This window comes from Nilaparvata lugens, chromosome 12 (assembly GCF_014356525.2).
Source record: "Nilaparvata lugens isolate BPH chromosome 12, ASM1435652v1, whole genome shotgun sequence".
Lineage (NCBI taxonomy): Eukaryota > Metazoa > Arthropoda > Insecta > Hemiptera > Delphacidae > Nilaparvata > Nilaparvata lugens.
Window position 1 is genome coordinate 31,373,942 of NC_052515.1, and position 16,268 is coordinate 31,390,209.

General features: G+C 34.0%; 1 protein-coding gene across 3 annotated transcripts in view; it reads left to right on the top strand.

Annotated features, from left to right (window-relative positions):
• Window positions 1-16,268, top strand: part of LOC111048570 — a 76,636-nt gene that overhangs the window by 26,616 nt on the left and 33,752 nt on the right. For all 3 annotated transcript variants that reach the window (XM_039439347.1, XM_039439345.1, XM_039439346.1), the window contains exons 6-7: window positions 5,361-5,630; window positions 7,444-8,149. In XM_039439347.1, coding sequence (XP_039295281.1) covers window positions 5,361-5,630; window positions 7,444-8,149 — 976 coding nt within the window. The remainder of the gene's footprint in view (window positions 1-5,360; window positions 5,631-7,443; window positions 8,150-16,268) is intronic.

Genomic DNA, 16,268 nt, shown 5'->3' on the forward strand with positions numbered 1-16,268 from the left:
AATCAGTCGCCATTTTGGATAAAAGTATCATAGAGCATTTTTATTGATGTCATCTTTCTAGCTTTAAGAAGGCCTTTAAAATGATGTACCACACAATGGGTGTTTACATTTAAAATATTCGAGTTACAACCCCTAAGTCACCCCCTTATGAGGGGTTGAAATTCAGTTGTACGTCAAAAGGTAGAGTATTTGACCAATAACTTATCCTGAAAGTTACAGTATTATATCTACAACAGTCTCCAATTTATTGAAGGGTGCCCTTCCCATACATATGACTCACTCTGTATAATGAGATAGAAGTCAAATGAAGAGTTAAATCTAATGAGAGTTAGTAGTTGAGAATGAATTAAATTGTTGTCAATGGCTGAAAATGTCAGGAAGGTAATGAATGGGCTGGGAGGAACCATTGAAGACTTGAGATCTGATATAGATTAGTAGGATGGGGGTTGAAAGATTGATATACTTTAGATAAAAAGCTAGTAATATGGATGCAAAAATAGCTTATCATTGGAAGTTAAGAAGTCTAGATGTTTCTGTATGATACAAATAGAATTAAAAATAATTTCTAGATTGTAGAATCACTGATGGGAAGAGAGAGAGAGTCCAAATGAAATACGGTATCTTCTGATTTATTTATTCAGTTAAGCATTACACAACCTCCAGAATAGTACCACAGGCTTCAGCCCAAAACGGTTCTGATCTAGTGGATTTTACAAATATTTGAAATGTTGTACGCCTTAATTTGGAATTCGAGGTCCACAACTGTAGGGAACTGGTTGTGTTTGAAACTCTATTACTAAGCTCAGAGGAGATGGTTAATTTCAATTTATTTATTTATTTTATTAAAAACACACAAAACAAAATAACAAAGAATTACAAAACAAATGAAATACAGTAAAATGTTACAAATATAAAAAACCTGTTGATTTTTTTGCTGAGGATGATGCCCTAATGAAACCTAGTGTTGTGCGTTGGAAATTGTGTTATAAATATATTCCATGGTGGACTCCGAACCATCTGTAACTGATTTTGGAGGTAGCAACTGTCAGTAATTGTCGTTTCCATTAGGATGATGTTCACATGAGCTCCAGGCTTGTGCGTGGGTAATTGGTTTTGAACAGCACCTAAGAACGAGAAGATAGCATAACCTAGCAAAGTCATAGCATAACCTAGCAAACCTAGCATAAGTCACTTATCTAATCTGAGCGAATCGTACAACATCTTGGGAATTTTTATCTATAATCCTAGAATCATTCAACATCTAGTATAACGTTTTGCTAAAAAATATTGAAACTGAAGCTTCCACATAAATAGGACAAGAAGCAACTGGAAATTTCGATCAATATGCATAAAAATTTACCACATAAATAGGCCGGAAAAGCATCTTTAACTTCGACCAATCAGCTGTTTCCGTTTTGAAATAAGCTCCACCCACTCACTTTCGCGTCAGCCAATCACAGACCAGAGTTTGTTGAAAAGGAAGGTAATATTGGAAAGATGGTGAGCAAAACAAGGAGAGAGATATGGTGGATTACAAAGTAAAGAATCTTCACATGTTGGATATTAGCAAAGGTTTGCAAATGAGGCGAGCAGATTTGGTAAGCAAATTTACCAATATTATACTGGAAACAATTTTATTTACCTTCGGATAAAATGTTGAAAATATATATTTTTTCTGTTACAAGATTCCTGAGCGCACAAGTTAAGCTTTTGCTAGGAATGTTTGTTTTGAGAAATTTACTTTATTCACTATTTTAAAATATAGGGTTCATGTTTTTAGATATGATCTCAATATTTTTTTCTAGTTGATAGATTCCTGAGCGCACAAGCTTAGGCTTTTGCTTGGAATGTTTGTATTGAAAACCCAATGTATTCAATATGTTTTAGTAAAATATTCAAGACTTTTCAAAACCACTGTAAACCATTATATTTCCCTATTGCTAGCTAGACTTGCTCGGTTAGCCTAAACCTTTCCTTATATTTTTCACTTGTTAGAACTATATTTTCACTTCTTAGCACGCAGGCTTTGGCTTTTGCTAAGAATTTTTTCACTTGAGAAGTTCACTGTATTCAATATTTTTTAGTAAAATATTTAAGACTTTTTTGAAAAACCTCTGTAAACCATTATATTTCCCTATTGCTAGCCAGACTTGCTCGGTTAGCCTAAACCTTTCCTTATATTTTTCACTTGTTAGAACTATATTTTCACTTCTTAGCACGCAGGCTTTGGCTTTTGCTAAGAATTTTTTCACTTGAGAAGTTCACTGTATTCAATATTTTTTAGTAAAATATTTAAGACTTTTTTGAAAAACCTCTGTAAACCATTATATTTCCCTATTGCTAGCCAGACTTGCTCGGTTAGCCTAAACCTTTCCTTATATTTTTCACTTGTTAGAACTATATTTTCACTTCTTAGCACGCAGGCTTTGGCTTTTGCTAAGAATTTTTTCACTTGAGAAGTTCAATGTATTCAATATTGAAAGTTAGAACGTATTTTTCGAAATATATTCGTCCAAACCTCATAGCAATATGTTTGCTATACATAGCATATGTGCATACATAGCAATACACTAGTAGTAGCCTATAAATCAAAATAAAAGAACTAATATCATACTGGAATTAATGAAACTTTGTGTTGGTGAAGTTGAAGATGTAGTTTCTTTTGCTGCTTTCAAATACCCAAGTTTTCAATAATAATAACTTTATTCTCGCAAGGAAAACAAAAATTATTCGAGTACAGTTGCTTTTCTTAGCAAGCTTTCAGGCAGACTCCCATGTGTCTAGTATTAGCATAGAGAAAAGATAGCATAAGAAGATATCCCATGCTATAGGGCGTTTATGTTTATCATTTTCATAATTTACCTATTGTATAAATGAATAAAGAATAAAAAATGTTCCAAATTTCACCGTCAACTCAAGCCGATAGTCCTAGTAGTTGTTTTTGGTGAAGCTATGTTACGCTGGTAGTCTCTCATACTGTGCCGTTCTTACACTCTTAAGGTAGGCGCACACAGATCGTCATCGGACGGACGGCACGGATCGGACGATTATATTTGATGCATTGTTTTCAATTGGAGTGCGCATACCTATACGATGCGGATAGGTATGCGCACTCCAATTGAAAACAATGCATCAAATCTAATCGTCCGATGACGATCTGTGTGCGCCTACCTTTACACTCCCAACAACACAGTAACAACGAGAAACAATTGAAAAATATACAAACTAATCAATAGAAGATTAATAAAACTCAATCTAAAATAGGATATTTATTTATTTAAAGCATTATGTCAACCTTCAAAATTCAAAATTTTTAAATCATTCCTGGACCAAAAATCAAGTGAAGAAGCAGTGTGTGATATCGTAACCTCAATCTTTGAACAACATCAACATTTTATCAAAATTTTTGGAGAGAAATAGTACAGACTCAGCCTAGTTTTTCCTTCAATGTCATAATTATATTATGATTGTAGTATTTTGTAAAATAAATGAATGTATATTGAGAATTTTTTGCAAATTTTCTGTCTGTGTATGTTAGAAAAAATCTTTAAGGGCCGGTTTCCGAGCTCGGGATTTAGCTAAGTCCTAGACTTGAAACAGATGGAGTCAGAAAATTGGTTTTCCAAAACGGGGCGTGTCGCAGTCATTGTCAAAGTCACGTTTGAATTAAATTTCGAAAAACTAGAAAATTGAACACAAAATAAAATGAAGAGAAAATAGTCTAAAGTTTCAGCTATTCTGAATTATTCAGGAATGTCTAATTTCGTCAAGGAGAAACGTTTCCAATTATAGAAATGAGAAAAAAAACTACGACTACTGTTATAAAAGCTGCGACTAAGTCCCGTTTTGGAAAGCCAATTTTCTGACTAGCAGTTTAAAGTCTTAGGACTTTTTTTTTTCATTTTTTTATAATTCATTTATTGTATAAAATACTATAATCATAATACAATTATTATGACATTGGAGGAAAAACTAGGCTGAGCCTGTACTATTTCTTTCCAAAAATTTTGATAAAATGTTAATATTGTCCAACAGATAAGGTTATGTAATCACACACTGCTTCGTTACTTGATTTTCGGTCCAGGAATGATGATTTAAAATTTTGAATTTTGAAGGTTGATTTTATACTCTAAATGAATCATAGAATGTATCACAATAAATTGAAAACTTTAGAAATATTGCACTTATTTAGTTAAATCTCTCGGAAACCGGCCCTTATAAATTTTAAAATCTCCCCACTCAATGTGTAGTTAACCACCCCATTGGACAATATCTTATACTACCTAGACACACATTACCAAAAAAGTGTTCAAAATAAGCTACTTAAATTTAGCTCCAAATAATTTATTACTTTAGATTTAGCTTCAACAACCCCTTCTTTAGATAGTTCACTCACGAGAATATGTTTGGAATAACTATTGTGACCTGCTATTCCCGTTGTAAGGTTGACCACTTTAAGAACCTCAGCATAATCGCACGTCTCATCACTCACGCACAAGCCTAGAGCTCCTGTGGGTATCATCTTCAGAGTAGTCCTTATGAGCTCTGTTTATCTTGTCCTAACCGAAAGGCAGCCAACTACACGTTATCTTTACTAACAAAACCTGCTTTTTTTCAATCAGGTTTTCTTCTAACTGTTATCTTCTTATTGAAGATAACTTCAGTTATCTTCTAATTGAAGATAACTCCAGTTATCTTCTAAAAGAACTGAACTTCTAAGTTATCTTCTGATCTGAACTATAAGTGACTGTGCACCGTGTGAAACGACAAGGTTGCATCCTTTTTGTAAACAAAAGAAACCATAGTGGGATCCACGTTATAATGCAGTATTTGATTAAAATTTGGTCTATCATTCCACAAAGCAGATAGCGTTATCCTTTTCCAGCTCTGCAACGTCGCCGGATCGTTGCTTAACAATGTAGAAATATTCAATCTCAATTATGAAAATTTATAATTAAATCATTGGAAAATATATGTTGTTGTTGACGAATAAAATATAATTGATTATTTGAAACAAGAATGAACAGTTGATATTACATCAGATATACCGGTGACATTTAAGAATGTTTCAAGAATGGACATTTAATATTCATCAGATGTATTGGTATCAGCTCTATTCTATAGAAGACAGTGGCAAGGCACAGAATGAGCAACGTTGTTCTCCTATCTTTCTCCACTACCATTACTTTAATTAAAAACCCATAACGAACGCAGATTTACATCACTTCACAAGCAGAAACAAGTCTACACTTTTAAATCATTATAACGTGGACCTCACTATAGTGTGGAAATGAATGTGTGAAGTATTTTCTACATTGGCATTTTATAAAAATAAAACTTAAAACTTGTTTTTGGAACAGAAAACAAAGCAACGCCGAAGTTCGAAGCACAGTGGGACTTTGTCGTCGAGTGGGACTTCATCGTCCAGCTTGTCGTCCACGGGGACTTCGTCGAGTGTGACTTCATCCTCCAGTGGGACTTTGATCTCCAGTAAGACTTGCAGCATCAATGCGGCAGAGCTGGAGAAGCAGAGGACCAGACTGTCGCAACAGTTGAAACAGGAGCTGAAAGCTATCAAAACGTCCGTCTCTCAGTCGTCCGCTTCAATCGCTAATCTCGTTACCGCTAAGGTCAGTTCACATTATTTATTTATTTCTAGAAAGTTCCTACAACTAGATTCTATAGTGAGGTCCACGTTATAATAGGAGTGTTTGATTAGCAATGGTATTGCTATCCTTGTCTTTCATTCAACAAAGCGGATAGCGCTATCTCTTTCTCGCTTTGCTCTGTTGCCAGATCGTCTTTTAACAATGTAGAATCAATAATTAACTAAATTTTTAATCTTAACTATGTAAATTCATTATGAAATTATTGAAAAATATAACTTCTTACTCATTTAATACAATTGATTATTTTAAACGCGAATGAACAATTAATATTACGTCAATAAACCTGTATCAGCTACCATTGACAAGACAGAGGTTCGGCAACGTTTTTCTCCTATCTTTCTTCACTGCCATTATAACGTGGACCTCACTTTAGTGTTTTCTGATTTTATTTTTATGCATTCAAATTTATTTATTTTATTTAATGATACACAGAACACAATCATAGAGAAACGATAGCATAAGTAAATATCCCATGGTATAGGGCGTTTATGTCGCAACTTTTACTGTTATTCCAGGCCGATTGTTCACGTAGTTCTTTCCTATGCAGCTGTGTGACGCTGGTAGTCTCTCAAATTGTGCCGTTCATACACTATCACCCCAACAAAAGAGTAAAGATTGACAATAATCGACAGTAATCAACTTGAGGTAACAGTAAAAGTTGCGACATAAATTCCCTATACCATGGGATATCTACTTACGCTATTGTTTCTCTATGGTGATATGTTGCAACTCTCATTCATGAAGAATCTCTGTGTGTAGGGAGCTTCCTGCATCAAGACATCTAGGGTCTCTGAAGCCTGATGTTTTTGCAAAGCCAGGAATTTTACCCCGCGAACCATACCTTGCCGTTTCAAAGTCACGGAGGCAAAGCTATGGGACGCGTACTGTACTACCTATTCTCCTTCTCGCTGAAAGGCCCAAATTTCACTCACAACACTCTTGTAAATCGTTGTTTGTATAAGTAAGAACATAAATAAAGCATTTGTATATACTTTTCCTCTTATCAAACATTTTATGGCTGCAGTTGACTCTCCTCATTACTCTGTGGTCTCAATCAAATCTGTAGTGAAATTCAAGTTATAAAGTCAGCACCTAATTCACTTTGGTTTGCTGACCTTGTCTTTCATTAGACAATGCAGATAGCTAAATTATTTTCTTACTTTACTTTACTTATTTGTCATATGAAAGCATCGCTCCCGCACATATGACACGTTTCCACCTCCGTACTGTTGCCAAACGTGTGTTGACTGTGAAGAAGTATAATGAAATACCAGAATATTTTATCCCAATTGTGACCATTCGTTATTTATTTTCTTCATGAATATAATATATTTAAGATGGAGTTCATCAAGAATCAACAATTAAAATTATATCAAATATACCAGAATAACTAGTATTGGAGTTATCTACCATAGAAGGAGGTGGTAAGAGAAAATTAGCAACGCTGCCGTTCTATGATTTCTACTAAAATTGTAGGATATACCTCAGGCTTAACTCACACTCACGCGACTCAGGTCGAGAAGAGACTCGACTCTAGTGGAGAGCATGTGTTTTCAAATGGTGACTAGAATCGACTGGTCTGAGTGTCACCATTTGGAAACACATGCTCTCCACTAGAGTCGAGTCTCTCCTCGACCTGAGTCCCGTAAGTGTGAGTTGAGCCTTCTAGCTCATACGATATAGGATGATACTACTCCTTGTGCGTGTGTGGTTAAATACTAGTAAACTAGTTGAGATGAAATGTTAATCTTGTTTTTTCCTTTTTTTCTGACAGGTGACACCAACCACCGTAGAGACAAGCACTGTTCCCACACCCCCCAGCACAACATCAGCTGTCACCAAACCCCAGCCAGCCGCTATGCCAGCTACTGTAACGCCAGCTGTGATGCGAATCGCTCCAGTCAGCAGTCAGCTGATTTCGGCAGCTGTTAAGCGCGGAGCAACGCGCGATCCTCGTCTGATGCGAGCTGCGCAAGCTGAATCAGCTGTGAAACAACAACCGCCAGCTGTGACGGCATCTAAAGCGGCAACCAGTGTTGTGACGTCATCTAAAACATCTAATGTGACGACTTCATCTAAAATGACAACGTCTAGTGTCGTGACGTCACCTCCAACTAAACCAACGGTGTTATCTCCGTTGAAAAACGCCGCCTCAGTGACGTCATCAAAGTCGGGCAGTAAGTCACCCTCGAAGGGTGTTAGTGTGACGTCGTCAAGTGTGCCAAAATCTGGTGCGGTGACGTCATCAAGTAGTGTGACGTCATCGTCGAAACAAAGTTCTGAATCGGGTGACGAGATTCCGGCAGCGAAAAAGTCACGGACTAGTGGTGGGGGAACAACAGCTGATAAATCGTCGTCAAGGTCAAAGTCGTCCTCAAGGTCGTCGGAATCAGCTGGTGGCAAGCATCATCATCATCATAGTCATCACCATGAGAAGCATCAAAAGCCGGAAATTGCGGCCCCAGCAGCTAAAATGATCGGTATGCGTTCTACTAATGTTGTTAATTTATTGATGAAGTGTGTAGTATGGAGGTTAGGTCGAATATGTAGTATGAAGTCTTTGGACTGGTTTAATAAGTATAGTGTATTATTTGTTACAGGATGTTGATAGGTTGTGTAGTGACGTAATGTGTGTTCTGCTAAGAGGAAATACTGTGTCTTTTAGATGATCTATTTATTTTATACATTGAATCATACAAATGATTGGGAATGGAACAATTGTCTCATCCTGTTTCTTTCCCAAATTCTGATAGAAATAGTTTTTAAATTTGTTGAAATTTTCCTCCTGGTGACTCTTGGAGAGTGTAGGAAATCGTCAAAAGTAAAACAATAGTCCAGAAAATATCTACATATATACAAATATAATACCCAACAGGATCAACATCCTGGAGTATACTGATCCATAAATTCTTGCATACTGTTGTGTCCACCTTCAATTAAATATTCTCTAAGCTGTCTATTGAAGATGACTATGTTCTCAGATTCTCTCAGTATGTTATGTACCGACATTTTATCAATTAATACAAATTTTTATTGGTATGATAGTTGGGTATGATAGAAAAAGAATCCTCAAGTCTAAGCCACAAGATGTGGCAAAGTAGTACTGTTTAATTAACCTTCCGGTAGTCGCACCCTACTCAATCACACGAGCAGTCGCGTGTTGTAATTTTTACAACATCCAATTTTCCAATTGTTATGTACTCTGTTTACTGTCAAAACATATTAATTGATTGTATAATTACTATTCCCATCTTATTGGATTATTTTACGCCTATAAACATAAATTTTTACAACATCCAATTTTCAAATTGTTATGTACTCTGTTTACTGTCAAAACATATTGATTGATTGTATGATTACTATTCCCATCTTATTGGATTATTTTACGCCTATAAACATTTGGATGATTACCATTTCGTCACCATTTAGTGTTATTGGCTCGTTTACAGTCCCCGTATACAGTCTTTCCCTATCATACTTATGCACTGTGGCGACTAAATGGCACCTAAAGACTGAACCATTGCTCGGTCGATACTGCAACTCAGTGGAGTGATGGGGAGGAAGTTTTGGAATGCATAGGTGACTCATTCACTGATACCACCCCATTCAATAGTTTTGTGCAGCAAAAAAACTGACACTGTTGTACTTTTTACAACAGCGCGACTGCCGGAATGTTAATTATTAGGGGGCCTGTTTTATAAGAATGTGTGAGTTCTGTAATGTAAGGCTCAACTCACACTTACGCGACTCAGACTAGAGTCGCAGTCTCTTCTCGACGCAGCATGTGTTTTCAAACGGTGACGTCGCGGAGACTAGAGTGGACTGGTCTTAGTGTCACCATTTGGAAACACAGGCTGCGTCGAGAAGAGACTAGAGTCGCAGTCTCTTCTCGACTTGAGTCGCGTGAATGTGAGTTGAGCCTAAGAGTGCGGCATTTTTATTGGATAAACAGAGCTGGATATTATACAGCATTATATTCACTAATTACTAAGCAGTATCTTTCGTCATTGTATCTTAGGACTAATCCACAACAGTATCTGAAATTTAGAAGAAAGGGCTTCAAAGACACGGTATTTTCGCTCAGCAGTGCAACTACATTATAAATTTAGAATGAATATTGGCAAACTGAAAACGCAAAATTGGTATAAATTTCAATTACAATACACTGAAGCTGTGATTTACATGCTGAATTGTAGATGGTAGATTATTGAATGTCAGTAAATCCAAGTCATGCGATCCAAATATTAGTCACTTTTCAAATATATTTCTACTTCTATACAATAGTCAATTAAAGTGATGTATTATCTTGTGATCCTAGTTTGTGATTCCTTGTCTGAGGGGCTCTAATAGACATACATTTGTCTATTATTCTATTCACTGAAGCTTATTTAGCTCTTTCATTAATTTCAATCAAAGTCTTCAGTTTACTTCAATGAAATGTATTTACGTGTTGAATGAAAAAGACTAAGAAATTTTCAAAAACACAGATAAAAAAACAAATCTGTGGTTTTTGACAATTTCTTAGTTTTTTTCATTCAATATGAATAATTACCACAATATCAACTTCTCAACTACACAAAAAGTATTTACGTGTATTTCTTGCTATTGGGTGGTAGATGATATAAATGGATTCCCACATATCAGTGAAAGTGTACTGTACGATACAGCGGAAATATTATTCCCATGTGTTCTAATAAGAATATTCATACTGAAGCTGGTTTCGGACACAACAGTGAAAATATAATTTCCATAAGTTTGAATGGGACTATTCATACTCGCTGAGTGCCTATAGTCCAATTAGAAATCATGGGAATTATATTTTTCAATGTTGTGTGGGAAACCAGCCTTAGTATGAATAGTCCCATTAAAACACATGGTAATTATATTTTTTACTGTTGTGTGGTAAACCAGCCTTGGTATGAACAGTCCCATTAGAACTCAAGGGAATTATATTTTTCAATGTTGTGTGGGAAACCAGCCTTAGTATGAATAGTCCCATTAAAACACATGGGAATAATATTTTTCACTGTACCGTACACTTTCTTTGATATGTGGGAATTGTAGCTTCATAGTGCATAATTTGCACTCGACACATTTATGTCTTTCAGTTATTATCATGCAACGTTAGTAGACAGAAGGTTGATCACTCACAGCTCACAGGTGTAAGCAAAGACCTTGAAGAGATATAGACCCACAATGCCTATGCCTTCCCAATGATAGCTCTTACTTGAAATTGAAGGCCGCCATTGGGGTATTTTAGCACGAGATATTATATCTATATATTTGTAATACTATAGATTACAAAGGCATTGGTATGTAATAATCTTATAGGTTGCCCCTTATAGGTATGGCCGATTTCAATTCCAAGTACGACACTAGCGCTGCATTTGAGTCTATGCATCTTTAAGGTCTTTGGGTGTAAGATTCAAAGTGGTGGGGGGAACGCCAGTGTGACGTCACTTGTAGTAAAAAGTGATAGAGTAACCACACTGAGCATACAGTTTATTCACTGTATCTTCAAATACATCGTCGTTCAAATCAAGATTGACCTAGAACTTTGAAATTCTCAGTACATTATAGCGAATGAATCGCCGATTCTAATGATGTTGTTGAATATTTTAAGTTCATTCAACTTGTATGAATAAAATTAAGTTGAAAGTTTTTCAAGAATCTAAAAACGTGACATGAAAAAGTTGATACGCTGGAAAAGCGTTAGTAGACAACGTTATACTATTATAATTTCAGATTAACCCATAAAACAATCTTGATAAACCAATTCATTTCAATAAACCGATAATAACCGATCCCGATAAATCCGATACATTGATTGGATTCATTGCAATCTGGTATCGAGCACATGTTCTACGAGAATAAAAATATCTTATCCCCGAAATTCACAAGCTGATGTATAGCCAAACTACAAAATATAAACACGACCTAGGAGATAAAGAAACTTTGAGGGTTTGATAGGGTAGGTTAGTAGGTGGGGTTTTTGATGTAAATGACAAAATGCTTGTATTATTTGAATGTTTTGATAATAAATTATTGTAAAGCAGAAACAGAAAGCTTGTATGTCAGAACATGTTTGTGTTATATAATTCGACGACTATACGTGACCGTATGATTTTCAAGAATGTGATATTCTGCCTACTTTGTACTACAGCCTACGTCACGGCTGCAGTTCCCCCACTCCAATTATGCGTCAACTTAGATTCAATAGATGAGTGACCAGCATTCTGTCTACTAACTACATTTTTATTGAAGTAAATAGCTTTTGGCTGGGTTGATAAATAATTGAAATAGATTGTTTGATACAAAAATAGGGGTTTAAAGTTTCAGGGTATCATGAAAACTTTTCTGTCAAGCCCATGTCATCCAAAGTTAGTAGACAGAAGGTTGGTCACTCATCTATAGTATTTCAGTTGAAATGCGATTGGAGTGGGGGAACTGCAGCCGTGACGTAGGCTGTAGTACAGAGTAGGCAAAATATCGCATTCTTGAAAATCATACGGTGACGTATAGTCAAATTATATAACACAAACATTTTCTGACATGCAAGCTTTCTGTTTCAGCCTTACAATAATTATCAAAACATTTAAATAATACAAGCATTTTACCATATAAAAGCAAAAACCCCACCTCCTAACTTTCCTTTTCAAACCTTTCAGATTGTTCTTTCTGGGAATATTTCGAATTTTGATGTGAACAATACAGTTTCCAAATTGTATCTCATATGCTTGTAGGATGTTCATGTCTTGAAAATAAGAAATAAAAACTAATTTAACTTAATGAAAAACATAAAATGTTCCCTAGGATTTATTGAATGTATTTCAATAATTTTGATATACCATTGTCTTTTTGAACCAAATTTGTCTTGAAAGAATCCAATGTTTTTGATAATACTTAGCTGTATTGTATCATGGATCATTCAACCAGATTTGTCTTGAAGGAATCCAATGTTTTTTGAAAATACTTTTCTGTATCATGGATCATTCAACCAGATTTGTCTTGAAAGAATCCAATGTTTTTGAGAATACCTTTCTGTATTATGGAACATTCTATTGACATTTGTATATCACTCAGAATTCTCAATGTTTGAATAAACTGATTATTGTAATTGTAAATTTTGCTAGTCTATATTTTAATTTATGTGGATGTCTCAATATTTCTAGTCTTTGTCTGTGATATATATATAAATATATTGATTTTTGAGATACAATACTAGATTATATTAGTAATTTATTGTTCATATTATTTTTGATGATATGAATGTCCTGTATTTTGATATATAATATCTATGATTGTAATTTTTATAATAAAGGTTGTTGAGATTGCATCTCTATAAATAATTCCACACTCTCCATAGTTTTGGGGATCGTTTTGCACTGAGTAAAATAAGTTCGTGGGCTTCTTAGAGTTTTCAAAATAATACAACGAACTTGAGTGAAAAGTTTGATCTATTATTCCATGGAATTTCAGGAAGTTAGTTAATAATTTAGTAGAAATAACTGGGTAGATTTGGGATGAAATATAATAGTCTGTTTTAGACGTTAAAGATTCGAGCTGATCTGAAATTGATATACAATCTATGAACGCCTTTTTAGGAAATTAAATCGACTTGGATGACATTTCTAACATTAAAATGAATAACTCTACATAGTTCTTATAGTATATAGCGTAAACCGAAGGAGCATATAGCTGCATAGTTTGTAAATCAACTTCGAATGAAATCAACTCTTGTATGAACCAGGGGTCCATAGTGTTTTTCGATTATGATTTTTGGAGGAAAATACCATGTTTGCCGTGAATCGAACCTTGGACCAACATGATACATGGATATGGACTTTCAATATTACTTTGATACAAATGAACAAGGACTTAATCAGGATTGGGTTAAGCTGAAATAACCGTATATGTTTGACCTTTTTATCATGATTTGACCCGTAGATGTTTTTGGATTTTTTTTCTGATGGTGATGTCCTCATGAGTTCTAGGCTTATGCTTCAGGCTCTGTGTCATGATTTATGATTTTTTTCTCATCATTCTCATACCGTAGTTAAGAGGAGGGTTGTATAGGTTTTTAGTTTATGATTAATCTTCTTCAAACTTTTTCAAGGTCTTCGTACAGACAGCTTGTTTGAGGCAACTGTTTCAAGTTTCAACTTTATTTCACATTTTTTTCAAGGTCTTCGTAGAGACAGCTTGTTTGAGGCAACTGTTTCAAGTTTTAATTTTACTTCTGACTTTCTAAACTCCTAGTTTGGCCCGCGGTATTACACTTATTATGTCTCACAGTTTTATCTCTACTTATACGAATAATTGTCTTTCTTCATTTTAGTCAAGTATTTTACTCAGTACTATCAGATTTTACCAAGAATTTTATCATGAATAGCTCAATAACAAATTTGATCCGGTTTCCCTGTCCTTATACTTTCTAGGCATTCGGTTCATTTATAAATAGTTTTGCTGCAAAAAATGACAACTTCAATAACGTGGTTGATGGTTGAAATAACTATAGCTGAAGTAACATTTTTATTGGCACAGTTACTAATTTTTCAGTAGAATAAACTATTGAAAAATTGGTTTACCTAGCCAATAATAATTATTGTCTACTTCAGGAGTCGTCGCGACGTCTCATTACATTCTGCTTTTTATTCATCTGTCATCATTGGAAGCTTCCTAAGTGCTCTTTTGTTTTAAATCGTCATGACTTCTTATAAACCGCGTTTCTTGAATTTGTGCAGTTTTCTGAGTTTATTTGAAACTCTATAGTGCTTCGATAATATTCTAATTAATGACTTTTTTCATGAATTACAGGGTGCAAGTTTTTTATTCTTTAGTGCAGTTTGATTAAATTTATAAATTATTGAAATTTATTCACTTGAAAGTTTTAGCATGAATCTAGAAAGTAGACTTCAAATTATATCTACTCTAACTTTTTTTCAATTTCTTCTCTCACTTCTCTCTTCTATACACGGAATTCAAAACTTAATTTGAATTTAAAGCTCGAACTTCCTGTAATATTCTCTATTCAAGCTACGGAAAAAAATCTAGAAAGAGTTCTTCTATTCCTGCAGCTAATCATTTATTCCATATCGTTTTTAGTTTTTCCATAGCTATCAATCTATATCTGCAAATATTGATTGAAAGCTTCGTTATAAAGTCTTCTATCTTTTAGAATCTTAAGTAGAAAGTACTCTAATCTTCTGCAGTAATGGTGAAGTTCAGAATCTTAATTATAAGGTTTTCCAACCTTCTGGAGTTATTGTGATGTTTCTAAGTGTAGTCTAGAGTTTATTGAAGATTGATAATGGGTTCACAACAAGATCTTGCTTTACTATTCGTCTTAAATATAATCTGAATTGAATTCATCGGGTTTATCTCATTATAATTCTCGTCTTATCAAATGTCTTGAATTTCAGTTTCCTAAAAAACTTATAAAATTACAAATTTATAAAATTGATAAATAAATTAATTTCATTTCCATTGAAGATATACATCTACCAAATATACAGATACAAAATAGACATTAATTAATTTAACAAGCATTTTCCATAAAACCATGATCTTTAATTCGATTTAAATAATGTTATCTTATTAATTTCAGCTACGGTATCAAAAAGTATAAATTCATGAAATAAGATTAATCCATGAAAAATACAATATTAAATAAAATAAACATATTAACTAATTCACCAGTCATTTTCCATGAAACCATGCTCTTTAATTCGATTTAAATAATCTTATCTTATCAATTTCAGCTGCGGTACCAAAAAGTATAAATTCATAAAATAAGATTAATCCATGAAAAACTATAATATTTAATGTGATTCTAATAATCGACCTTTAACTTGAGTTCCCCCAAAAATGTATAAGAAATATTTAAATCTAACATAGACAATAACTGGTATATTTAATCATCAAACAACCTTATTTAAATGTGAGAATGTTATATGGGAAAACTATATTCTTTGATGTGATAAAAATAATATGAGCATTAAATTCAGTTCCCCAATAAACGTATTTAAAAAAAAATCAAATTAAACATACAATTCAACTAGGATATTTTTCATTAAATCATCATTAATCTGAATGCAAAAACAGTATCAACTTCATTCCCACATGAAATGTATAATAAAAAGGATTAAATTCAAATATAAAATTCAACTAGAATATTCCATAAAAAAAACTCAAGTTTTGAATCCAAAAGTATGAACATCAGCTCTCCAAAAATTTTCCAATAAACTGAAACATGCAATCAAACTTTAATATTAAATCAAGATTGACAAAATACAAGATTAAGGGCCGTTTGCACAGTTACAGTTTAAACTAAATTTCATTTTAAACTGGATTAAATCCGTATCAAATCTCGTTTGTTATAATGTGTTACATTTTGAGTTTAAGCCACCAGCTGATTAAATTCAGTTTAAGATTTGATTGTGCAAACGGCCCTAATAGATACAAACTAATAAAATTAATCAAAATCCCTCATCTGTGTTAATAGTGTAAGAACACTGATCTGAGTTTCAACAAAAGTGTAAATAATTAAAAGACCGACCTCAAACGTTACTTAACAGTTTTGTACATTGATTTGTGTTT